This window comes from Struthio camelus, chromosome 1 (genome assembly GCF_040807025.1).
Source record: "Struthio camelus isolate bStrCam1 chromosome 1, bStrCam1.hap1, whole genome shotgun sequence".
Classification (NCBI taxonomy): Eukaryota; Metazoa; Chordata; class Aves; order Struthioniformes; family Struthionidae; genus Struthio; species Struthio camelus.
In genome coordinates, this window is record NC_090942.1 from 164,993,357 (window position 1) to 165,021,211 (window position 27,855).

At 42.6% G+C, this 27,855-nt stretch overlaps 1 protein-coding gene across 8 annotated transcripts in view; it reads right to left on the reverse strand.

Moving 5' to 3' along the window:
- FARP1 (FERM, ARH/RhoGEF and pleckstrin domain protein 1) overlaps positions 1-27,855 on the reverse strand; it is a 216,115-nt gene that overhangs the window by 14,188 nt on the left and 174,072 nt on the right. For 5 of the 8 annotated variants that reach the window (XM_068928602.1, XM_068928581.1, XM_009689920.2 and 2 more), the window contains 5 exons: positions 19,315-19,505; positions 17,449-17,538; positions 15,325-15,458; positions 3,701-3,782; positions 676-913 (listed from right to left, as the gene is read on the reverse strand). In XM_068928602.1, coding sequence (XP_068784703.1) covers positions 676-913; positions 3,701-3,782; positions 15,325-15,458; positions 17,449-17,538; positions 19,315-19,505 — 735 coding nt within the window. The remainder of the gene's footprint in view (positions 1-675; positions 914-3,700; positions 3,783-15,324; positions 15,459-17,448; positions 17,539-19,314; positions 19,506-27,855) is intronic. The other 3 variants (XM_068928599.1, XM_068928609.1, XM_068928625.1) reach the window with 1 other exon arrangement.

A 27,855-nucleotide genomic window follows, 5' to 3' on the forward strand; every position in this document is an offset into this window, starting at 1 on the left:
GGTCTGTGCTGAGCAGTAACTGTACAGACAACACAGTTACCATTAAATGTAGAGAGCTTATGATGGGGGCGGGGGGCAGGAGTAAGAAAGGAGGAAACCAAGACATCAGAAAGAAACAGCAAGCAGTGAGCTCAGGCCTCGGGAGAAAAATTGCTTCGTGTTTGAGAAAGACATGTTGGCAGCTTTGAGTTCCTAAAACAAATCATGAAAATGGTAGTAGAACAAGCTGTATGTCTGGAAAAATAATACTCCTCTTAAAGACATAATATAACAGCAGCCATCCTGGGTCAGATTGAGGGTTCACCCAGGCCAATATTCTGGTATTCCTAGAGGATACCCAGGGAAATCTAAGAACAGGAAAAGCATATATGATATGCCCCCTGTGTTTCCTCTCAGCCTCTCAACTGCTCTCAGTTCAAGGGACTTCCTGAACTAGATGTCATTTCTGTGTATTTAATAACCCTCAACAGATTTCTCTTCCAAGTACTTGTGGCATAATGTGTATACAAGAGCAACCTTAATCCTACCATTTCTGGACTTGTGAGTGCTTCATTTCGCAACTTAATCCTCTTTTAATGTAAGCTTAAAAAAATTTTTTTTGCCCGTATAGCTATATATCTATAACAGATTTGGATGCCATTTCTCAGCTCCAGGAGTTAATGTCTTTTCTCTCACCTCTCGAATCCCTGAAGTCTATGTGGTTTGGCGGGTAGTGTTTGCAGAGCCTCTCCATTATCTGCTTGTAGTGCATGAGCCTGTGCAAGGGCCTGAGCAGGAAGGTATTGAGGGGCAAGTAGCAGACTTTCTGTAGCTCAAAGTCCCTGCAAAAGGTCTCCAGCTTGCGCGAGTTCTTGATCCCATTTTCCAGCTCCATTAAAACCTCATTGTGCTTCCACAGGTGAACTGCCAGTTGCTTATAGACACAAAGGGAGAAAGTGCACGGTAGAGCTATTAGCAAACACTGTGAGACAGGACTCGTAATCATTCGTCCCAAACCTACTCCAATACTGTCACAGGAGCTGGGATTTTGCAAACAAAATCGCTGTGCCACACAATGGCTCTGATGTTTGCTTAAAAAGAAGAAATGTAATCATTAGTCTGAAGCATACACCCACTCCCCCTCCGTATTCCCCCAAAACAAAGGTACGTGAGTAAACAAAACTAACAGTCTAGGATCAGGCAAGAACACCAAGGTCAAGGAGATCACGTTAACATAACTCAGGCAAGCGGGCACCACAGGGAGGACTAGACTATACAAATACAGAGCTGGAAACAAATGGGATTTTCTAGGAGGATGAAGGGATTTAGGTGCCTGAACTCCCTTCAGTGCTTTTGGAGAGCTGTTTCCCTGTTATTAAAGAGAGGTGGCATCTCCCTGGGAAAGCAAACAAATGCAAAAATGTAGGAGTGGTCCAATAGAAATGGCCACGTCGATGTTCTCTGTCCCTGGGTTACGTCCTCTTCTACCGAGCACAGTCTCTGCAAAGACCTCACTAGCACTGGGGATGTTATGTGCCCGCAAGCGAGTGAGGTTTGCATGAAATGCGCAACTTCACTCCAGTCCCTGTATCACAGGCATTCTTGGGTCCCTTCCAAAACAACTCAGCAGTATCTTTCTGGCACAATTAACAGAGGGGCTTCACATGAGTTTTGTGCAAGGCGAACTGCTCCTGCAGGATGCACAGGGCTTCTCTGAGCAGCCCAGGGAAGTGTCCCAACACCTGGTAGAATATTAATCAGCAACAAAAAGAAACTGAGTGTTTATATTGAATGGACTTCAGAAGACAGTTTGGCTTAATCTAAAGCTCATGGGCTGTTTGACACATTTCCAGTCAGCTCCCCCTCTCTTGTGACTTGTGACTTTTTCCTTACCAGAAATGTAATTTCCCTACAGCCACGCTGCCTCCTCTGTACGCAACATATTCATTCTGCAAGCCTGTAACTCTGACGACAGGCAAAGAAGTAAAGTCAAAGGAGACCCTCTGGGCTACTACTGAGGCTGCCTACTACCTACTTGCTCTTAACTTCTTTCCTGTGTTAATTAAACTAGGAGCATCAGTTTAGAGGTCTTTTAATAGGTCCCATGATAGACATGTCAAGTTTTAACTAACTTTTCTATTTCCTATGGAGTTCCTTAAGTCAAATGGTTTTGCTTCTCTCCTCGACATCTCTGTGGTTAATGGCAGTGGCATTTCTCAAAGAAAATGGCACAAAATCCTCTAATGGGAAAGAGAAAGGCAAAGGTGGAAACATGCAAAGATGTCTAAGTTAAGTGAAGACCATACCCTTTCTGTAGAGTAGTGCCACAGAAGGGCCCGCAGACACCGAAGAAGAAACAACTTAATGTTGCAGGGTACCAAGAGCAGAAGCACAAACTGCCAGAAGTTTACAGAGATTCCAACAACTTTTTGTGAAAAGGTGTGTATTTCTTGAGGACAGGCAGGGAGGTAGAAAAGTTCCCCCCTGCCTTTCTTCCAATGCATCTGAAACGTGTCTTGAGGGGAAAAAGCAGCTCCTGCTAAGTGCACTGCGGAAAGGGTGAGGCCACTCTGTTGATGACAAAGCTCTCTACGTGTTATAGCTGGGAAGTGTAAATCACGATTTCGACATGCTCTTTTTCCAATTTGCTGTATAATCCTTTGCACGTCACTTAACCTTTCTCCATCTCTATCTGCCTCTCTGAAAGGTAAGCTTAAGCCATCTCTGGAGAGCTGTAAAGTCTAAGCTGCCATTCCCTCCAGCCAAAGATTCAAGGCTGCTTAACTGCAGGATGCAGAAGTGGCAAATCACCAAGGAAAGATTTATCTGAGATTTGCAAAAGCACTTTGAGATGCACCCGCCTAAGGTGTAGTGTCGTCTTTTGTCAGACACCTAAATACTGAAGGTGATATCCCTAAATACTGAATACATGTGGGCATCCAAGATTATTAGATAAATCCCAAACAGATTGCTAAAGAAAAAAATGTCCGACAGTTAACAGGCCTGGATGCATAGATAAGGTTAGCTGTGTGTTATCAGTCCAGACTGTAAAAGTCTGTAGGGTTTGCACAGGCTCTTGTGCCTGTGCTCCATGCTGCTTGTTCCAATGAATGGTAACATGTGACTTCAAAACTACTACTCCAGGCAGACTAAGGACAAATGCAAAGTCTGCAGGATGTTACAGCTAGATTTACAGCTCACATAGGCATTTTTGCTTTTAGTTTTAAAAGGATCAGAGGCAATGATCATCACTTATTCAAAAATCTTTCATTCAGATCTGTGCTGTAGCGCACAAATTACAGTTCTCTAGATCCAATCACTACCCAGGTCATGGTCACTACTCATGCACTATCTTAACAGTTATATTTGCAGGCACCCATACGCATGCTCTGCTTCTGAATAATCCCTTCAGACACACAAATTTGGAACTTTTCTTATTTGAAAGATTAATGAATTAGAAGTGAAATGCTCCTGAACTTGTGTGCATACTGTTCCTATACTCAGAGAGGGGACTGAGGAAAAGGGGCTGGACAGTTTAAAATCAGCAATTCACAAATCTCAGTGTTCACCAAACCCTTGACATTTCATCAAAGGAAACTTTTATAGTATAAACTTTGATAACAATGGGCAAAAACTAGTATAAAAGGCACCACCATATGAAAACAACATGCACACTTATACTAATCCATATCAAAGCTTAATATTTATAGGATCATCCTACCTTCATACTCTGAATGTTCTTTAGCATAACATCCCCGATTCTTTGGTAATCTCCTTTAATGTGAGCATTAGAGCGGCCTTCCCTGTCAGCAACAGAAACATTAGACACTTCAGTCATGCAATATAACTGCGTAATCACTTGCAAGCACAGAAAGGAACTCAATAGCTCATTTCTTTCAAAATCCGGAGCCCCAGTGTTCCTTAGCTCAGGAGCTTGCGGGGAATCTTCCCGATGGATTCTCAGTTCCCATTTATGGTAGTACACTCCTCACCCAGCCTGGCTCTTACTCCTCACAATGGAGAGGGCAGGCACTTAAGGGAAGGATTAGATTTTTAAAGAAAATTGCTAGCATTTTTAATGACATCAGAGAAGGCTGGAAATGGCTGGAGCAAAAGCAAGATGTTAAAACGCCATCACAGTACACGGACAATTCAGTTAAGAAACAAGTATTGCACCCTGGAGCAGGACCCACAGGTGTTCCCCCTCTGAAAAACTTTCTGCTCTTGCCAGGGGTAGTAGAAAAAAAAATCTATCCAGCATCTGCATTTGACTTGTGTTATATATTGGCAAGGAACCTTCTTTCAGCATGTCGCTTTTGGTATTAGAAATACAAAATGCACCCTCCCATCCAGCCAGCTGCACTTGGGTGGGTGCTCCATGTGGGAGAAACCTCACTTCTGATGAAAAAGATATTCTGATGAAAATGTTACCATATGCTGAATGAATCCAAATACGTCTTTTAGGGAATACAGAAGGAAAAAATTATGAATCTGAGATCCTAACTGTTACAGATCTACTCTAATCAAGTTGGATTTTGAAAAGAAAATCACTAGGGAGAAAGATGGGAGTATTGCTGTTCCTCCCCTCCCCCTCTTCCAGCTTCTAATATTATATCCAAATTTCCAGCACTGCGGCTTTTTATGTGTTGTCCTCAATTTTTAAAATTTAGACCAATTCCCATATCTGAGCATGGGGAGACAGATCCAGTCCTGGTTTGAGTAATTGCAGTTCAGCTGAAGAAAGGTACTGATTTGGAAGAGGGCAGAAATACAATCCAGTTCTGAACAAACCCAAGAATAACAGGACCTCTGTTTTGCATTATCGCTAATGCATATATTGTTTTTCACTTGTTTGTCATAGCTTTCTCTTTTAAGAAAATTTGATGTGCTGTGAAGGAATCAATGGATGACCAGATGGTAAATCTCTGCATTCCTTAGTAACAGCAATTTAAGCCAGGAAGGTTTCACATTCACCAAGTCACAGAAAATGCAGCTGTTGTTAGGAATACACTTTATTTCGGTAAGATATAAGCCTTTTTTCTTTTTTTTTTTTTTTAATGTATACAATTCTTACATGAATAGATGGATATTCAGGCTTATTTGTGTTTTGCAAAGATAAATGTGGCCATGCTCATGCTGGATGATCTCTCTACCTGCTTTTCTACCTGGGAAATGTGGCAGGCCCAGCTCAGGAGCACCACACGGTCACATCCCCCTTCAAGAGACAAAGGGACTCAGCTGATAAACAAGGGGTTGCTCCCCATTCGCTTGAACAACATCCAGTTTCCTAGGCTGTCTTTAATTAGGTCCTATTGTGTCAATTCTCTTAGGCACTCACAGGTCTATTTACGCTTGAAAAATACAGGTCTCAGCAAAGCTGCTTACGTTTTTCTGAAACCAAAGGTTACACTGGGGTAGGAGGCTGGGTTGTGTCAATGGTAACTTTAATTAGCAGTACCAGTTTTGCAAAAGCACTACATTAGATAAACACTGCCATTTGTTGCACACAGTTAAAACATGCCTAAGAAATGGTCTAGATTGCAAGGAACGAGAGAGGCACATACTGACGTTACAAGTCTAGGGTTCCCAAATTATCTGAGGGTAGAAGTCCAGTTTCTCTCTCCAGGAGGTTTCTGCCAGTTGTCATCCCCCTCTCTGTGTTGTTCCCTCCCTGTTCCTTCCCCATCTCCTTTCCCTCCAGCAGCTCTCCCCACCGAGATTTCCTCCAAAGCTGTAAATGAAACTTTTCCACCACTAAAGCTTTACTCAGAGCGGTGCATATCAAAGTGCCCCCGACTAAAAATTGCAAACACTTGAAGCCCAGGCAGGAGCGCCACGGTGGCAGCGAGCAAGTGAAAGTCACCCTCCACCTGTGCGGCCAGCATACGGCATCCCCCTCAAAATGGTTTACACTGTGCAGTTGCACACAATCCCAGAAATGTCAAAGCCAGATGAACTGCACCGCTGCCAGTAACAACGTGGTATTCGGCAACCAGCTCGAGGGGAATTCTTGCTTTGTATGTTATTCTCCAACTCTCTGGCATTGTCAGGATCCCTTTTTATGTGTCTACATGTGATTTAATCTAACAGACTTCAGCAGTTCGGCACCTTTCTGGTTTACTGCCAAGATAAACATTAAGGACTTCATTACTGACTGCTACTTTTAAATTTAAAAACTGCTTTTTTGATCTCAAGGTTACACATAGTTTGGCTGGAATACTCTTTGCCAAGCCAAGCTCGTATCCATTAGCTAGCTACTTCAAGTCTGACCCCAAGACTACCGAAGTCATAGCAAGCGCTCCCACCAACTTTGTGAACTTCAGCTAATACTTGGTGCAGTTGTTCACTGAACAGTCAGGTCCTCATTTCCCCAAAGAAATAAGCCTGCTCCCCTTTCAGCACAGCAGTACAGATGGCTTGCACAGCCCCGCACCACCTCAGCCACACGCAAGGCACCATGGATATTCTCCCTTGGGAGCTTCAGCCATGAGCTGACCCAAGGCTTGTTTCAGTGGTTTGAGGGCTTTCAAGTCTCGCCCTACATCCTGCCGGAAGAGACAGAGAGGGAGAGAACTGAGTTCCCCAAAAGCGACAGTGTCTCTCCAGCCGCTGCCTGGAGAGCAATGAGCTGAATCACAGCAGAGCCATCAGACCGAGCCAACGGGGACAACCTCTGCTGCAGGCAGGCGAGTCCTGCTCCAAAAACTGAAAGCTTGAAAAAACATAGAAATGGGAGGGCCCAGTATTATTCCTTATTCCAACCCTTCTCCCTGCTTTGGTCCTTTATTTCCATGCAAATGCTGCCCCTCAAAACGGAAGTGATTTTCTCACTGTGGATGGTGCATAGGCACATAGGTCGTGGCGCAGACCACAGCGGCAGGGGAAGCTGAAGCCAGGCATGGGGGCGGCAAGGGAAGAACGGGACAGTTTCACATCTACTTCCTACAACCCTTCCTCTGCTCCAGCCCTGCTGTCTCCCTGGACTCCCCAGTAACTTCCGCACTACACTGACCCCCTTCCCCAGTTCTTCACCATGCAAATTCCAAGCAAACAAAAAGAAAAGAAACCCCAAGGAAAGGGCATCCCAAATGACAGAAGATACAAAAGCAACCCCCAGCCCATCACATGGTGTCTTAGGGCTCCAGCAGCCTGAAACTCAGAGGCACGTAAGGGAGAGCTCTCCCCACAGTTTATACTCTGCCTAACAGCACTTGGCCTCCTGAGGGGGAAGAAGTTGCTCATTTGTTGTGCATCAATGGCTAAATTGTTCTTCTTGTTCCTTCGTTTTCATGGGTCACCATTCGAACATGGTATCTATCTGCCAGTGACAAGGGACAGAGCTGTAAGTTCAGGGTCTAACTTCTTACAGATTTTCGTGAGGAACTGATTTATAACCCCCAGCTCCATAGAAGACCTATGAGCTGGTTTGCCCATACTCATAAAGTGCCCTCACTCAACCAGCGTAGTGTGGGGAGGTCTAACGCCACTGAAAATGGTGCTGGATGGTAGAGATATTATTCTGTAAATATGCTCACTTCCCATTTTGTTCACATAATCCTCTCCTTTTCAGCAGGATGCAGGTGTGCACTTGCAAGCAAAGAGGAGGAGGCTGACTTTTATACCTGATAAGGAACTCAGGGTTGCCACTATCTCATATAACCCTAAAAATGGCCACCAGCTCGACATATAGAGACTACGCAAGCAGCTATGTCAGATTTTTGAACTGTGCAAGCTCCTCAGTGTACGTCGTGGAGAATGAATGAAAGGAAATCCCAGGTCAGCTCATACTATCCTCAGTCATCTAGAAACACTAGTGGAAGGAACAAAAATCCGATGGGGCTGGTGGGGAGGCAGAGAAGGAAGGAAAAACATCTCAGCACAGATTTTTTTTTCCAGCTTAAAGTAAAAAATCTCAACTGCTGCCCTTGGAAGAATGGTATTTGCACTGTGTGACCTGTTACACACTAAGGAACAGTATCTCCCCCCGGATACTATAGCTTGTCTTTAAGCACTTTGACAGTGCTTTGACTTTTTTAAAGTGCTATTTACTGAAGTTCTAATATGAGGAAATGCCTTAAAATTCCCCATTAAAGCTACCTTTTAAAAAATGATTATTTTGTAACTGGAAAAGGAGAGTTGATAAAAGGAAAACACCCTCTTTCTCTCTGATACACTGCCATTACAAGGCGCCGCTCAGCACCCTGCCCATTCCAGCCAACACTACTGTTGTCCTCTCAGGCAATAAGTGGTGCCCAAGATCCCTTTCAGAGCATAAAAAATAGTATTGCTAAAGCCACCAGAGTCACCTAGCATTCAACGAAACCTTAGGGGAGGGCACACATATTTCAAGACTTGTACTTAGGCTGGCTGCCTCTTGTGCAAGAAACCCAATCCACATCAAACCTGTGGTGGTAATGCTTTTAAACAGTAAGAGATCAGAGCAAGTAATACCTTGTCATAGAAACGTCCTGAGAACACAACGACACTGTTATTTATTTTGTAGTGGCACCTTCTCACAGGGAATCCCAGGCTCATCCTGCCGGACAGATGAACGTAACGGGACTCTGGGTCTGCCTAACGTATCCTGGACTAGCTATTTCTGTGCCATTGTTTCAGACTCGTTTGGGTGTAGCACGTCTCTAATCTCCAGAAGAACCCACGAGTGATGGCAGTAATGCAAATCTTCCTTTCAAAAGTGAGGTAGCTGCAAAATACATATCTCATTTCTGTAAATAAGACAAAGACACCTTTGAAACTATGGTCTTCATTCCAAAAAAAAAAAAAAAATCAACCCAAACCCGCAAACAAGCATGAACCAGCTGAATGGTTAATATTCTTGCGTTTGATAAGGCAGGAAGTTTTGCTACTGTATTTATGTAAACTGCTTATTAGGCTCTTCTATCTGATCAAAAGTACTATTTTCCAAAGAAAAAATGGTTAGTAAATTCACATTTAGCTCATCTTCCTACACCTCTCTCTGTGTTTTTTATTACAGGTTTCTAAACTGGCTTCTTCAAATCCTGGTTAAGACTTCTCCTTTCATATGTTAAGATCTAAGAGCTTTTTTGCAAATTATCAGCAACACATTTCTCAGCCACATCTGGTAGCACTGAGCAGCAGCTTTCCTCAGAAGCACCTTCAAACAAGGAGTCAGATTACTGGCTCCCCTGTGAGAAGATAAATCTGCCTGCATTTCTTAAGAGCACGTAATGTTTTTTATTTCTAGCACACGGATAAGGCCCAGAACGTAGATTCACACTTCCTAGTAGGGTTTCCTAGGGCAGAAATAGCTGTTCCGGCTTTTCCTACCATTGCTCTCTGCAACTCAGTGATCTAGCTGATCACTAGCTGGGGGGTACATTTATGGCTCTCCATTTGCCTTCTCCTGTCAGAATTTGCGGAAGCCAGGTTGGAAATCTGCAATACGAACACTTAAAGAGGTGTGGGAAGATGAGCTCAATTTTTTGGCTGGGAAATAGTGCTTGTGGGCTGAATGAGTAGCCTGTTAAACAGCTTACCTAAATAAAGGATCAAAACCTAAATGGCTTTTCAAATTCAACTGGCCAGATGCTAATGGAGCATGTCGTACTCTGGCTGCACTGCCAGCACCTCTTCCTCCTTGCTGTAAAATCTCTCAGCCTTTGGGAAACAGAAGGCAATTTTAAGTCACTGAGATATTCTGCTAGTCAGCGTTGAGTAGTGCACTGAATAGCAAAAAAGTTGGAAACTCCTGGCCCATAGCACCCAAAGCCTTGCTGAGGAGCAACCTGGATGAGTCCTGGTATCCATGGGTGCCTGACGGACTTCTCCTGGCGCTCACTAACAGGACAGCCAGCTGTGCGCTCTCCCATCTTTTGCTCTTTTTCCCTCCTTCTGCCCTGCTGGGCAAGAGGGCAGAGCCCCATGTCTATCTGTCCCTGTCCACCGAAGGTCGTTCCTTCCTCCCCTTGAACCACGGGGCCTCAGGTGTGGTATTTTCCATTCGCTCCCAGGAACATGGCCAGTGACATGAACAGCGGGCTAAGACCAACCTTCTGATCCTGCACAGTAAAAGCACTGGGAATCTGTTGTTTTCTGGCCAGAAAGAAACTGTGGCTGTGAAAAATGCAGCAAATTCCTATATTCTGCAGTTGGCTAGCGGTGTCAGCATCAATTCACGTCTTGTTAGAAACATTTCTCAATCTACGCTAGACGAAGAGAGCTGCTGCTGTGAGGAAATGCAATAGGAAAGAGAAAAAAGGGTGTACAGTGCAAAGAAACAAATCGGACCTGTCAGAATATAAAATTGGGTCAAAAGGCTACCAGCCCTTCGGATATTCAGTAGCAAACACCCTGCCTCTGAAGCTAGATTCAAACAGTTCAGAAACATGCAAGCAAGCCAGAAATGCTTTTAATACAGCGCACAATCTGAGCTTCTTTGAGCCAAATGGAGAACAACTACAGTTTTAATAAATTAAAAGCGCAGACATATCTAACAATTTTTATGAGTGATCTTCCCTGGGCTTGCTCTCTTCCCAGCAATTTTGCAGAGCATCAGCTTCAATCCCATTCAAGTCCCGAGAGAGCCAGGAACGGCTTCCCGCAAGAGCTTCCAGCACACAACACGAAGGTCGGAAACAAACCTTAAGACACACAACCCGATCCCCACGCACCACGAGGAGGCTGCACTGCACTGTAAGTTAATAAAACTCAGCATCCTACCCTCGAGGGAAAAGCAGATTATTCCCTGTGGAGGGTTTCTGCTCTCAAACAAGCTTCCACAGCACACCGGAGTAATTAGGGGGTTTCAGCAGCTTGACAAAGCCCACAACCCCTTCGTGCAAAGGTCCTTTTTTCGTAGGACGTGCAGCCCTCGGCGGAAGGCAGAGCACGCTCGTGTCTCAGGACAAGTGTTCCACCTTCCTTCTGCCCTGCCTGGCAAATTAAAAGAGCTGATGTAGAAAACTCACATTTAAATGAGCTGCCTTGAATTCTGCTAGCATCTGACTGCAGCAGTGCTACTGAGCTCAGTGTCAGCCGGTCTCCAGAGGAGCTACACGGCTTCCCAGGCTGCTTTTACAGGCTTCCCAGTGCTCTGTGCTGGGGTGGCAGAAAGAACTAAAACTCACTGGCTTAAAATTACCCAGGGCCAAAGAGATAGATACAAGTGTGACAGTTTGGACATACTTCAAACAAAGTGACCTTGACCACATTGCTGAAAAACTATTATTCGTTACTACTCTACCACTAGTTTGTTTTTCTGTATATCGAGGGATTGTTTATTTTTGCTACTCACCATTTAATTAAACTGTAATCTCTACAGGATACAGTTTATTGCTTGCAATTTATCTCAGCATCTGTGGCATAAGATAAAAACACCTACACCTCAAAAATAACACCTTGAAAAAACCTGCCAACTAATCCACCTCCCTTCCTAATTTACGTATCCAAATCTGCCAGAGCTTTAAAAACAAACACCACATACAGCATTTGTATCACAAACCCATGCTCTGGGTTGCAAACTGGATCCAGATCCAGGGCACGAACCTGACTGCATTTCTGTCAATTAAACAAAGCAAATGATACAGAATTCACAGTGGCTTTACACTAACTGTGAGAGAGCAGGTAATAGCTGATGTGACAAAGTCAGAATGAGGTGTGCAGCCGTGCCCAGTGGGGACAAAGTTACCCTGTCAACATATTTTTGAACAAATTTGAAGACGTTTGGATTGCAGAGTAACTTCCTAGCAGATTAGCACTTTGTATCATAAAGCTACTGCAGTTTCAACGTGGTAGTAGGAGCTTTAAAGTCAGGTTTACTGCTGTGTCAAATCATAGCCTTAGAATGCAAGGAAAAGCTGGAAAACAAGAGGCTTACTCAGCTCTAAAAGATGCTCCTTGAAAAGGAGAAACAAAAGAAAAATATAAAAACTCAGCTAAATATTTGTTACGAGTTTCTTTCTCCAGTGACTCCAGCAGAATTCCCCAGCTACCTCACCGTCACGTCAGTGCTTGTGTTTGGGGACCTCACAGCAACTGAGGCTCCCAACAGGCTGTAACATTTTGTCCTTTAAACGCATAGCCTGGAAGACATAAAGTCTTATTTGTTGTTTCTGAACCTTTTATGGCATTCAAAAGAAAAACTTTTCCTGCATGCTCTAATTGTTTCTAAAAGCCACCAGATCTGCCTCCTAAAGTCTCTTCTGAAGAAATACAGACGTGCTAGACTCACACAGCATTAGCCAGGCCTTATCATTCATCAGCTCCCTCTCAGCGTCATTCCATCTCTTCACTGACGGGGGCTATTGTTGTTTTGTATCTGAATTCCTCACACCATGCTGGATACCACCAAGATCTCTCAAGTGACTAGAGAATGGCCCCATGCTGTCTGTGCCATTGGCAACTGCAAAGTCAGATGAAAAGATTTTGCTTTTTAAAGTTTTTAAAGCCTTCTTTCAATGTGAAGCATGGAAAGAAGTATCTTAAACTGTGGGGTTGTGTGCCTCAGAGTAACAAGGCACTATCCATCAACTTGTTCCACTGTGGGCTCACTTGGCATCACACTTGCAAGCTCAGAGAGTTTTTGGCTACCCCAAAAGCACCCAGGAGTTCTGCAACTCCCTTGTGCTTTGTGCCACAGGTATAGAAAGAGTAAAAGCAGCTCTGTACTTCTCCTTCAGTATACCTCCAGACATACACGGCTCGGAGGAAGAGGAGACAGAGGACAGGTTGCCAGGTGCATGCTGGATAAACCCATATCCAAGAACTGCATTTATTGCCAGGCTGACTAACTCCCCCTCTCCTTTTGGTGTTTGCCCATAGATCGTGTCCCAGTGCAAGTGGGAGTTCATTGAAAGATAAGATACTGGAGTCTCGAAAGAATATGGATCAGAGCATCCATTGCCAAAAGCTGCATCAGCCTGGAAGGTCTCAAAAATCACATGCTACACTGTCAACACGTGAAAACACAGGGACAACTTCTGGTCCAAACAGTCCCCCATTGCTTACAGACTCGTGTGTCAAAGATATCAACGTGAGTAAGTAGTCTGGTCAGTTTGACTTGGTGCCAACCTCTTTTTCATGTTCCTCTCCTTACATATGTATGCTTTGCATTAGGCTCTTTGATGGGAAACTCAGTTCAAGTCAGTTGTGGTTGGTTTTGTCAGCTGCTCCCTAAAGCTGAGACTTGTTCTCAACTCTCTGCCACCAGGATATCTCTCCCCACTTACTACAGTGTCACTCTTCTCACAAGGAGCAGCGGCAGGTGGTCACTGCTGCATAATCTAAGTTTTGAAAAACATCTCGTCTGAATAGGAGGCTGACATCCTCTTGTAATAACATCAGCAACCAGAAGAATATAGGGGAACCGTTACATGTTTCAACATTTGGCCACGGAATCAGCACCCAAATGCACAGCTCTAATCTTCCCCCCCCCCCCCCATCCCCTTGGTTATCTGATTAAACACGTTTTTCTTTTGATAGAACTTATCAAATTCGATATATATCAGGATAAAAGCACCACCCACCAGAAAAAGGTGTATACATAATGTTTGGCAGAATGGGTTCTCTCTTTCAATTAGTCCAAATAAGCCCATCAAGCTCACTGGATGAGACTGTTCTGGTGCAGAGCAGAACTCTGCCCTTTGCAAACTGTACAAATCTTCCTTTTCTCATCATGCTCCCCCAACCCAACTACTGCTGATCCTGGTTGGAGAAGTAATTACTATTTTATAGGATTTGAAAGAGCTTTCTTGGAGTACCTGCCATAAATATTTCTTACTGGAAAGCAATTAACACCAGTAAGTAAAAACATAGCCTGCATTAAAACAGTAGCAGCCCAAAGGGGAAAAGAGAGATGCAGGCAGAGTTGCTGTGCAGCACATACCTTAGAAGTAGTCTTATGTCAAGCGTCAACCACAAAGCCATGGATGAGGATGCCAGTTCTAAGAGGCAGTAGCACATTCCCCTCTCCTCAGAAAATACCTGGTATCTAGATAACTATCATCAGCTGCTACTATATCTTATTTCCTACATATATCTGACCTAAACCCTGAAGTCATTTTTACCTGGCAAGGCAGCAAGAAATGGAATAGCTCAGAGATACCATGTAAGATAGGCTGTGACATCAGTCATGGGATGCAGAAAGGGAAATTGATACTTAAAGGACCCCTGGAAATCACTACTGGATCCTATATAAACTTCTGGCTTCAAAGCATTAAACAGAATAATCAAATATAAGCTAGCCTCTGTGAATCATTTGGCATGATTACACTACTCCTGTACAAAACATATTTCACACATCAGAAAACCGTCACGCAGATGGACATGAACTGCAGCTCCATGCCCAGACATGATTAAGAGATAGCAAGGATCCTGCAGATGAAGGCTCCAATGTATTGCTGCGCTGTGTGGAGTGGCTTTGGATAGCAGTAGTCTGCACTGTGTTGTGCTCTCATCCAAAGACTTTGCTCACCACATCATAACAGCTAAATTCATGCACTCTTAGATTATGTTTTGCTTTTGTTTTGATTAATTGGTTAAACAGGCATTAAACTGATTAGCAATCATCAGGTTTGCCTGCAGGGGTACACATCCACTGCTTTCATGTGATTTTCCATTGCCACTCTTCTCTAATTGAGAAGGAAAAGGTTGGCTGCCCCCACTGAAGATAAACCTCCAGTAAATGCCTGCACACAGCAAGGCAACCTAGTCCAGAGGGGTCAAGTCAGAGGGAGGAGAGGGCTTCTATGTACTGCCTTGGCTCAGATATCACCGGCCAAATGCACTGACTTACAGTCCTGCCAGAGAAGAATTACTTATCTCGCAGTTACTTCACAAAACTGCCGTGTTTCGTTGTCACTATTAAGCTGTGGATAGACCGTTTTCAAGACCAACATGCTCTTCTAACACTCTGTCAGTTTGCAGAGTGCACTGTGCATCCCGAGTGTGTCAAAGTTGTGCTGCTGTTGAATGGCCAATTGCTCTCTAAAATTCCTGCCAGCATACCGTTATTTGACAGAAACAGGATTTGGACCTTTGTTTCACTCCTTATTACTCACAAGCCTTGCCTGCAGCATGTCTTTCAGAAGAGCTGCTATATAGGAATACTGCATTTGGCAAGAGGAAGCTTTATCTGGTATTATGGTCTCATTCATACGTCTGCATCTGACTGAGAAAGCTGGACAATAGAGTTTATCGAGTAAACATGAACAAGGCATGATTCAGTATGTGCAGTCTGTTAATAACCAACATCTGTGACTTGTACAAATGAATCACAACAGTCAAATCACATGATACAAAGAGCTAGCAAAATGGGAATGTGAAAATGCTGAACTGCAAGAAATAACACTGCTAAATAAGTCTTACCATAGAGCAAGTCTCTGCTCAATTTCCTTGAGAAAACCAGTGTGAAATTTGTGCAAAGGTTCAAAGTTGGAGAAAATTAGATTTTTCAGTGTTTCGGGCATGCAATCCTCTTTACTCACTGCACTCTGAAACCACTACAAAGAAAAAAAGAAGCAAAGTTATCAAGGGGATGAATGCAGCAGGTATGATCATTTCCTGTCTTTATGTTCCAACACAAATACACCTAACACATATACATCTAGCCCAGTAAGGACCTATTTAGCTTGCACTACGAGTATAACCCAGGCTCCCCTTGACACTCCCACGTGCTGAACTGGTGCTCTTATCAATGGTCAGATCCTGCTTGGCTAAAAAGGAAACTCCCTCACTGCCACTGAAAACTCTTTTCAAGCTCAAACTGTTTGGTCAATTCAGACTGAATTTGCAAATATTGTAGGTGTCAGAAGAAAATACAGTGTTTCAATCAAAACAAAAAACGTTTTCTGCATTTTCTTTGACTAGTTCTATCTGACATCACACTGATAGGAGTTGGTACAGGAAATACTCAAACCCATGTTGCTGTGGGTGGATAGAGAACATCATGCACTTTGCAAAGTGAACAGGCAGAAGCACAGTGTATTGCACTTTCAAGTCAAGACGCTAGTAGCAAGAGAATACGAGAGTCAGTACCAACACTGTTCAGAGTGCCTGGAGTCAGTTTTGCTCCATATTCTCTTAATTTCACCCTGGTAGGCACATGGGTGATGCAAAACCATCAGCCTATGGGGCTTGCCAAGGTGGCATGGACTATTATCTTCAACATGATAACACTACGCTCTCCTCATTGTCCTGAATGCTTTCAGCTATCTATGGCTGACTTTCACAGGTGCCTGGAAGGCTGTTGGAAGCATGTATATGCTAGAGCAGCCTTGACACCCCATCAGCTGAAGCTGATCCAGACCAGTACAAACAGAGACTCAACCCAAGCCTCCCTCTTCCCCACTTTATTTCTGCACTGAGCATAGCTAAGGTAGGTGAAGATCTGCCAAGTCTCATATTTCATGCATGAGACTCACTCCTTCCACCATCTCCAGTGGCACTGACTACTTGCTGCTGGGATTGCAGCAGTGGCCACTGTCGCACACAACCTGTCCTCTTCTTTCATGTTGTGGCTTCCCTAGAAAGCCACGGAGAGCAGACAGTGAAGTCACAGCTATCTTGTTGCCTGTAACTACCATGCTCCTCCAGCCTACACTGGCTATGTCTACACTGGCCCAGACCAACTGCATCTGCCATGTGGCTTGCTGGAACAAAAGAAAAGGAGAAGGTGTCTCTTCCTGGCTGGCACAACAAGCTCTTCCCTGCGTCATGTCCTCCTTATCACACTACTCAATGCAGGTAGTGGCAACTCACCCTAAATGCACAACCCTGATGATGTTTCACACACAGGACAATTAAACAGCTGGGAGATCTACAACTGGCAGCACTGCTGAAATGCCATGAGAGGTTTTCGATCCAGTGCCCTTTTACAGACAAATATTATTTAAGACCAAATCTTGCACAGGTCACTCTTAAAAATTAAACAGGGCTGTTGCTGTGTACAAACAAAGCACAGATTTGTCCTGGTGATTGTAGCAGTTGTCATACTCTGACCAGGTAGTGAGACACGGTAAGATAGTGAATTGTTTAAGAGTTGTTTAACTTACTGCATAATTAGAATCATTCAAATTGGTGCTACAACAATATTTCATGTTGAATGGAGAACATTTAAGCCAGGGAAAACATTTAATGTGTTCTTCCAGGGAGCTACTCCAGTTTTAAGAGAAATCATTGAAAACCCACAGGCCTTTTTAGTAATTGCAACCAGCAAGCATGAGAGAGAAGAAAGAGTAACTGAACTGTGTTTCAAGTTCCTCAACCTGAAATAGTTTTGTACTGCACATTACTAACCACAGTGCAAATTTCTACTTTCTGATTTTTGCGTTATTCCTTCCCCAGTGTTGTACTCCTGTGCACTGCAGAGAATACCTACAGTGCAGAATGCAAAAGTAGCATGGAATAGCTAAGATGTTAAATGGAGCAGATAAAATACTACTGCTGACTAGAGCTTCACATGTTTCTTGAATAACACTCAGGTACACATACCGATGTGATGACTTCAAGGTCCTTCAGGTATGTTCGTTCTGTGGTTGCTACTTCTTTAGCAATGAAGTAAGCTTTCTCAGTTGGGAATCTCTGTAAATTGCAAACATATTAGGTTTTCATCTGCTTTTATGGAGCTGCCTTCTGCAGAAAAAACTGCAGACTACAATCACCAAGACAGTTACAAGCTGGTGACCCTCGCTTGTGGTTACTGTGACTCATGCTTTGATGTTCCCAAGCCCCGAGAACAATCTTTCCTTGCGAACATAAGACAGCAAACACTTTCTACAGATTCTTGAGAGATTCCTTTATGTCAAGGTTATTTCCACAGCTCTGTGGTGCTCATGTTCCTTTTGGATTATTCGGTGCTTCTGCAGCAGGACATATTCTGAAGCTCAGAAAGAAATCCTTTGCAGCCTAAGTAACCATTTCAATCAAACTTGACAAATGTTGCAAAAATTTGTGTTTGATTATTAAAAGTTTCACTGGCAGGGTAAAGATCCACAGCAAAATAGTCTCAAAAAAGTCAAACCCAGTTTTTCCCAGTGCAGCTGGACAACCTAACAGTGGGTTAGGATAACAACCCTCCTGTGTTATCCAAGAGGCAAAGCCATTAGCAGTTTTGACCTCTTAATTCTGAGGAGCTGAAGGATCCCAATTATCTTAGTCTGTGTTACTCAGAAAGCACAAAAGAAGAGCAAAACATTCACAGATCTTTTGCTTCTGCATTTCCACCCTGAAGGTCATCAATGCAGAGGATGCACTAGAAAGGGATGCGGGGAGAGAGACTGTGAGGGCATTTCTCAGTCAGTATGCTACCCTAAGGGAGCCATCATCAGCTGGCATAAGCTACAGCTGACCCTTGGCTTTTCTTCTTCCACAATTCCTCTCACATACCATGCTAACTATGCATAGTGGGGAAGGAGATATTCCTTAAACACTCTCGCACTTTCCACCTTCCTCTCCTACCTTCTTCCTCCTCACATGCTCGCAGCTCAGGAGAGAAAACAGGCACCAGAGGCACAAGAGCAAGCCTCTCTTTCCCTGTAGCACAGCGGGAAGCCAGTAAAGGAGGCTGCTAGGCTGCTGCAGCAGGAATGAGCCAGCCCATGCCCAGAACTCCCTGGCTCCGGCAGAGTCACTTCTGTCTTTGAGAAACAGTTTTGGATGTGATGCTCCCTTGTGGCTTTGCTGCAATGAAGAGGCTGAGCCAAATACTTCCAGCTGAAAGCTGTGGCTCATAGAGAGCATTTTCCCCACCCACAACCAAATGCTAGTGGTGCTCTCAGCGGAGACAGCCTAGGTTGCACACTCCTGCACAAGGCTCAAACTGTCATTTTCTCCTCTTGTCCCTTGGAAATTCTCCCTCCAATAATAAAACGGAGTTGAGGGTTTTGTTAAAAAAAAACTACTAAAACCCTCCTTAAAAATATTCTAGATTTATAAATAGAAACCCTGTCAAAACAAGCTCTTAAGGTTGCAGCCAAAAGGACTGGCCGAGGTTTATTCCACAGTAACTTTAGAGACATGCAGCTACCCATCTTCTCTCTACTGCTTAGAGAGAGGAGCTGGGGTCCCTAGCTCCTGCATCTCCATTCAACAGGATGAATCTAGGCCACTGAGTCCTCAACTACAGCAAATCTGTGCTTCTGGCCTGACCCACGCTGAACTGTGTGAGTTCTGCCATGGGAGCACACAGATGCTCTTGGACACACCATGAGAGAGGACAGCGGATACCAAGTGACCCCATTGAAGTTATTTGTGTGGACCTATGACGAGGAAGCAGCAGGGGTCTAGATATTAATCACTTGACAAATAGTTGTAATCACAACACAACGTGGAGAATAGAGCCAAGGTCAGCTGTCTTACCTTTCTTTTGACCTCTTCCTCATCATCAGTCCTGATGCACGATGGGTCATTAAGCAAAGGGCTGATCAGGGGAGATGACTGCTTGGCATCAGGGCTCAAGTTTGGAGATAAGGACATATTTGCCACTGATGGTCCTCCTTGGGAATTGATGGAAAGCTCTGAAAGGTGAGGGCTGCCAGTCAGAGAGCCTGCTAAAGAAATGATAAAATAGAAATCCCAGTTAGGACAGGCTTTCTCCAGAAAGTACCAAAAAGTTACAATCTTCAGTTGCAGCACGGGAAATTACACTACAAGATATGATCATCAGGGTCGTCAAACTAATCCAAACGGACTTTAAATCAGAGGAGGTGCATCCACTTGCTTTAACCAAGGGACTGGAGCAGTCTTTTAGCTGATGAAACTGGCTGGAATTAGTGTTTCTATGAGGGCTGAAGGCATAAATGACTGCTGCAAAGATTTACTGCTAAACACCAAATTCATGCCAAATTTTTCAACATTGTAATTCATTCTAACAAAGAGAATAGATTCCTCAGTTTCATAAGCAGTATACAGTACAATAAATGCAATAACAAGGGAGCCACCCCAGGAGCGCCATTCTTTCTAGCAAAGTACAACCCCAAAGACTGAATCAGCTTAAGTACTTCATAGGGAGCTACGGGATACATGTTAGAACAAATGTATCTAGTGGAAGTCTAGAGAAAAAGAAACTAGGACTTTCTATAGCAGTGTTGCTCCTAAGTAACAAGTCGTATCTAACATGAAGGGAGAAAACTACCAGGCTCCCCAATTTCTACACAGAACAGAAGTATGCATATTATACCTTGTAGGTCTTTCCATGCTCCTCTGATTGTTTGGGATGGAAATGCTAGCATTACAGTAGCACAAGAAAAGCAATATTTTTAATGCAGAAAGCATGACAATTTTAGATTATCACAGATATAAAGCCTTATTTAATTTTGGATTTTTAAAAAATAGACAATTAATTATACTTCCATGGATTCATATGCACTACATTAAATAATACTGAAACCAGCATTTTGTCTCTTGGGAGGCAGCCAGACTACCAACCGCATAAAGAAAAGAGTTTGTCAAAAACACCCAATGTCCTCCCAATTGTCCCCTCCTCCAAATCTATGAAAATTTAAGCCTCTTTTAAACTAGAAGTTGGATCCTCCATATGGAAAAACATTGACAGTCAGTATTGTTTTGGCATCATACCTTAATCCAACAAAAAACATGACAAGCTCTCAATTACCACAGCTACTAGGCTGTCTAGGACTAAATGTAAAACACATATTTCGCCATATATACGTAAGGTCAAATACATATTACTGTGATGTGTTTATATCCTCCCTAGATTATGTTAGTTAAGCGTTCCTGTAACTATAGCACAACTGCAACACTCCAGTAAACAAAGGCACCAATAAATATAATTAGGCCAGTAATAAAACCTATTTATTTGCTGGAAGAACTCAGATTTATTGCTAGAACATGAATGTTTTCCAATTCCAAATCAATTTATGTTTATATATCATTGCTTTGAAAAGAGAAGGAAAAAACAGTACAGTTGTTAGTTTACGCAGTCATGACAGTTATGTAGCCTGTTATAAATCAAAGTCAAAGCAGTATTTGTCTTGAAGTTCTATATTATTACAGCTAGCAAGAAAGGATTTACCAACAGTTTCACACTAAATCAATGCTCAGTGAAATTTGAGAAAATGCCACAGCTTGTTACACAAATGTCAATTTTATTGACACTAGCACACAACTGTATACAGTATTTTCAAAAGAAAAGTAATTCATCATTGAGAAATAGTGAAACAGATTAATAGCAAGGTTGTAAGGTTAAAAGTACTACACTCTGCATTACAAAAGACATTAGAAAAGTGGTATCACCTCAAACGTGGAAACAAAGAAATTCTGGCACTATGCCTGTCATATGACAGCGAATAAATGATTTGCACCTCTGTGAGAAGTTCACAGGCATTATATTCTAGAAGTTAAACAGCACCTATCCGTGATAGATAGATATAGATATGTTGACATACCTATCTACCTATTTATAAACCTAGATCTAATTTCTGAAGTACTGGATTTTTTATCAGTACAACTTGAGTATTTCAAACTACAAAATATCAAATGGACAATGAATTAAAAAAACTTCCTAATCTACACCTGGAAGACATGACTTGGGAAAAGTATCACCAAGAAAAAAATGTGCCTGGCTGCTCACAGCTTTGAGTATACAACCCATCAATTAAAGACTTGCACACCAATACATCACTGACATTCTCAAAGTCATTCTGCAGCAAGTTAAAATGCTACATTTGGGTACCAGCATGGACATGAGCAGCGACCAAATCCAACCACCACATCTAGAAACAAGAGCTCAGTTAAGACTACTGGAATCCCAACGTGCTAAACGACTGAAAATTAAAGCTAGGAATAAGGAAGTGGCTATATTGCAAAAGTGCCTCAAAATGCTTTCAGCTGCATTAGCAGATTTTGGGGCCTAATTACAACCAACACAGCCATAAAGACCAACACATTGGATGTTGCTCTGGTTAAGGTGGGAAAACTAACTTGTTCTGCTGTGAGAAAGTCAATAGGTCATAAAGAAATGAAAGTTGGAGGTCTCCTCTCTGCCATCACCAATCAGTCACGACATGCATCATGCTGATGGACCATGAGGAGTGTTGCAATGTGACTTTCTCCTTTTCACGGTGGTGAGGAACAAATAACCTACATTAGCCAAACGGTCTTTTCCCTGACCTCTTGCCACACAAGAGTATATTCATACAGGCTCTACACATCAACTACCTACTGCATAATATAAACAGGAGCAGAAGGGAGAAGAACAACCTTATTCACAAGGTACTGAAATTGCTCACATTTTACTTTAAAGGATTCTTTGATTGACAGCAAATTATTAGTGTGTCCATTGTCAGATGTCAAGTGCTGCTGCACGGCACTTTAGAGGCTGAAAAAGTTTGCAGCTGGTAAAAAGGAATGGTCTCTGCTCATATTCCAGCTGCTTTCTACTTCGACTTAGAATTGGACTGGGGGCCCATCTTTAAATATAATGGAGCTAACTATATATATAGGTATATATATATATGCACACCAAGAAACCAGGTAAAGATGCTTACCTAAGAATCGTTCAAGCACATACCAAAATTATATCTGTGGTGGAGGCAGCAGGAATTAAGTATATGCTTAAATTCTTTTCTGAAGTTGAGTTTTCTTGAGAAGCAAATAACTGATGACAGTGACAAATAATGAGATTGCACTTTCCTTCGTATAAATTCTCACAGGATGTAGGATTAGCCCATCAGTGCCAAAATACCTGGAGTTTATCTTAGTTGCATTGAGCTAGTTTGCCCTCAAGATAACGGGAAAAGCTGCTGTGGTAGGGAACGTGACAGCAAAAGTAAATTCTGCTTAAGAGTTAACTTGAAAAAAAAAAATCTAAGAAACAACAACAGGGTTTTAAACAGTCACAGAGCATGAAACTAAGGGTTATTGTCCTAACTTCAGAAGCGTCTCAAATCAGTCCACATTAACTTATGCTTTTGACGTGCTAAGTAACATGAAGTCAGTGTTTAAAACCAAATACTTAACAGATATACTTAGGTCAAAACATATACCGCTGCCGCTCCTTGTCTTTGAGAGTAATTTGCTGGTGAGAATGCACATGCGTGATGGCAAGGTGCAGGTGACTGGTGCTGAGCTGGGTGCCTACAGGGACCAAACTTGGCCTGGCTGAGCTACACTGCTTTAAATATATATTCAGCACCAGGGAATAAAAAAAAAAAGTTCATAATTGCTACTGTTCAGTTGATGAAGAAAGTCCCTCCCAGAGGTCAGTTCAAATCATAGGTGTGCTAAATAACATGCTGCCTCTTTTTTTTTTTTTTGACTATGTAGACAGTCTACTGGCCTGAAATCCCTACTTGGAGGCTTTACCCTAGCATGGAAGAGCTTTCCTCTTTGTGAAGGTAAACAGGGCCCAGCATATCTTGAAGAAACTCCTCTTTTTTTCCCCTTCTCCTGAAACTGCTGAGCAACGAGCTCATGCCACTGGCTGTTCTTCATCTTCTCCCAACGAACTGGAGTTCCCATCCCTACACACTGGAGTTAAATAGCAAGGAAGAGTACAGCAGTGCTAAGATGCTCCTGGGAAAGAAACAGCAACCACTACTGAAAGTGGCTGAAACTTCATGTAAACCTGCAGTCCTCACACAAACTCAGCGGTTAAAGGTTATTTTGTTCTCCAGGTTTACAGTTTTATTATTAGAAATTAAATGTGTCAAAGTCAGAAAAGTGCCTTTCTGAATATCTGGAACATCGCAGGACTCTTGGCTTTCTCTCTCTCGGGCCTGCTCCACAGCTACTTAAGTCAGTGGAAGTTTTGCCAAGCCCTGCAGAGATCCAGATCCCATTTACTCTTCTTAAAGAGCAGATGAGTGTTTTCTAAACTCCAGTCTGGCAGGTGAAACCCAAGCTGTTGCCCCGCGTCCCTTGCACTAGCAAGTACACCACTCGTGAAGGATCTTCTAATAAAAAAGTATTTGACAGAGCTGTCACTGTTGTAGCCATGGAGTAAAGTCTGGCTCAATTTTCCATAGCTACATTGGCTGCATAGCTCTAAACCCTACATAAAAGTTTTGGTCAGAGACATAACACAGAACGACACAGGGGACAGATAACACCAGGTGAAGTGTCAGCAGTTTTCATAAGCAGTTTTCTGATGAGTGAAGTATCTCAGATTGGAAAAGAGTTTAAAAAGGGTGTCCATCTCTTCTCCTCCCCAGCTGTGAACCAGGCACAGTAGTGCTGCTGAACTAACAAAGATATTGGATGTAGATTCCTTTCTGCTTCCCTTGAACACAATAACAACCCCCCACTGAGTTCCACGAAAGCTGGAGGGGGACCAACTCATCAGGCTGCCCTTCTCTTCCCCATTAAACAAAGCAAGCTGGAGGGCTGCATACAGTTTGTTAGAATAAAAGATCTTGACAAGTAGTTATGCATCAATCAGAAATTCATGTATAAACATCCCTGAATGCATTAGTAATGAATTTGATAAGGAAAGGGAAGGAAAAACATCTCAGTAAGAGATCTGATGCCATACATAACCAATGACCCTGCCTTGCATGAAGAACACCATCACAGGGAGAAAGGTTTGCTTTGATGTCACGGCTTCAAAATGTGTGCCTATGGCAGCAGTGGCAGTAAGGGTTTTGAGAGAATGGTGCACCTTCTCAATGAACCAATTTCCTCATACTCAGGACAAAGCATCAGCCAGTAATTGGACAGAACAATTAAATCAGTGACAGTTTTACAGCAAAATACCAGTTAGAATGAGTAAAAGCCTTCAGTACAGGTAAAACTAAAAATAATAAAAAAATTAATTCCATGCATACACAGTTAAATGGCTTGACATGCTTATATCGTCATCAAGCTTGGTGTTGGTTTAGTAGCCAGCAACCTCTCCAGGTGGTAAAGGTCCATGCTTTATTGGTATACTGCAGTATTAGACAGCGGTGAGTGTGAAATCAGACAGTAACTGCTGTTGGCCTACATCAGGGTATACTCAAATTTTAAGAACAAAGAATGAACATTACAGACCGAGAAGAATACTGGGTCACTGGGTATCATTCCTTTGTCTAGCTTTGATCTTTCCGGACAGGAATAGAACAACCTATAGAAAAATTCCCCACCGTACACAGGGTTAGGGTTGCTTTGGTTTGGTTTGGTTGTTTTTAAAAGGATGTGACACAGCACCACAACAGATTTGAAAACACACTGTGGTGCACTCAGCCCGCATGTAAGCTTATGCCACAGATACTGTCCGTTTCAACAAGACATCTCCCCGAGACTGCAGTGATCCTGCTTGCAAGCTACGGCAGACGGACTTGGTCAGCGCTGAGTGCAGCAACGAAGGGCAAAGCAATCGCGCTCAATGGAGCCCAGACGCCCCGGGAAAATACAACCCGCGCCACCGCCTCGCTGTTCGGTTCCTCAGCACGGTGCGGTTTCTCAACTTGAAACTCACAACCCGGGGGGATTTTGTTTACCCCAATTGAGAGGTGAGCAGTGCTCTCGGAGACAGGATCACTGTAATAAGAGGAATTAGCTATTCCCAATACAAATAGGTATTTCTGCAGTAAAAGGACATTGAGACAGCGCTCCAAACAATGCAAGGAACAGAAGATACACCATGCTTCGAGGATAAAGACAGAACATTGAAAAGGCTTTTTCTCCCAGAGAGGTACATGCTGACAAAACAGTGCATACAATGAAACAAAAAATGTTTCTCTTTGAACAGTATTAAACAAATGACAAAAATGAGAATGAAGTCCCCAGTATTTTCAATTTTAAAAATTAATTTTGACTACTGCGATTTATTTTAAAAATCTACGCATGTGCACACACAGAAATCAGGAAAGGGCTGGATAGGTGAAACACTGCCAAGCTTATGAGCTTCTGTTAGTGGGTTCAGGTGAATTTCTTAGCAGGAAAGGGGAAAAACAAGGAATTCAGCTAATCAAAGATATCAAGTGCCTCACGGAAAAGCAACAAGCATGAGCTCTGACATTCACTGTACTAAAGAGAAAGACCTACCTCTGGATCTTGCTGTAAACCACCAAAGGCAAAAAGATAACTGTTTTCTTCTCAAGACAAGATTTACAGTATTTAAGAGGAAGCATCTAGCCTAATTTTAACAAGCCAGCAAGCTCTCAGTTCAGAAAGCATTCATTTTCCTTGTACCTTCCTTGTTCAGTCAATGACAACTATATTATTACTGGCTTTAGAGTTAGGTTTTACCAGTAGAAACTGTGTTCTTTTTATGGTTTTCAGGGGCCAGAAAAAATAGCATCAGAACAAATTACACCTTGAAACTCTAACCTTTCTAGAGTAAGCTAATTATTTACGATAGTGTCATGCAGATTTACGATCCTAATATCTTTACTTCTTTCACTGTAATAACAATAACACTATTTACAATCACACTTGGGGAAAACATGCCTGTGGATACCCAGCTCAGCTAGGCACATGGGCTGTCCAGACTTTATATCATTTAAAAGAAAGTGCTCACTGCTTTTAATAACAAACAACATGAGACAAGCACCTTGCTTATCCTACATGCTCTTTAGACAACACAGAATTAGAATAGAAAAAGAAATACTTTAAAGGATTGCTACATATGTCACCTAAATGAGGCTTTTTGTTCAGATCATGCCTCTGATTTTTAAGCAGAAATTCTGTATTTTCAAGTATCAATGGTACCACATGGCCTAACTGTAAGGAAGAATGCAGAAGATGCCTTTGTTCAGGATCCACATGTTGCACATGTCCACATGTTGTTTCCCTTATAAATAAGTAAATAATGTATGTGCTCTTGTCTAGAAATGTTTCAGCAACTATAGCAATTATTGAAACCGAACAGGAAAGACTTGGTTAATTTTAATTTCCTAGGATTTAAAATTCCTTCCTTTTCTTTCCTGAAAGCATAGGCAACAATTTTTCCTACTGTAGCTTGACTGAAGCCAAAGTCAGCTCTGTTTTTCACATTTGAGAAAAGCTATACATCAGTTTCATCTTTGGGACCTCCTGATGGTAACTGCTGTGTATCAGCCCCTTATAATCAGAAACCCCAAGACCATCACGATCAAGTAGGAGACACCAACAAGCAGCTGGGTTTCTCACAAAAAGGCCTGTTGTTCTACCACTTGTCTTTCACAGTTGCTAACAAAAGAAAGGCATACGTGTATCAAAAAATGTTCTAAAAGATTCAATTTCTCTCCTATAGATATCTAGAGTCTTTCCTATTTGGTATGGAGAACAGGCTGGATCGCCCAAAAGAGGGGGAAAGAGGTGCACTAAAATGTATGGAAGCTGCTTTAAGAAATTAAACTGAGAGACAAGCATTAAGGAAGACTACAAGGGGTGTTGACTGCCTTTAGTTTATATATGCCTGAACACAGAACCTCTTTCCATCCCGCTCGCTGTCCTTCCCAGCCAGCAACAACCACAATCCTGAGCGAGGAGGATCTCTGGGGGTCCCTACCCACGTGCTGACTGTCTGCACACAGGCAGGCGATACTCAACTGCAACTACTTCACATGCCTGTGGGAGTCGGGAAATACTTGGAATGTTAATTTGTTTTCATCATTTAAAGTTAAATTGCAGCAATTAAAATTCCATTCTAATGTCACCTCTGATAACAGTCAAACGCCCCATTATGACAAATGAGACTGGAGTTACACAAACATGGTGTTTGAATCAATTTACAGGTCAGACATCTTTTCTTCTGTCAAAGAACTGTCACGGCAACAGCCACAAGTCACATTACTTGCATATAAATCATTTGGATGAGATCTGAATCACGGGTTTTCAATATTCAAAATCAGGACTCTTTCATCAATTTGACTAACTGATATAATTCCCGCTTTCCAAGTATTCTAAGAAATCGCTAGGGTTTTAAACTCTCAGGGGAAGTCTGGGAAGCATCCTATGGTGAAGGAGATGAAAATA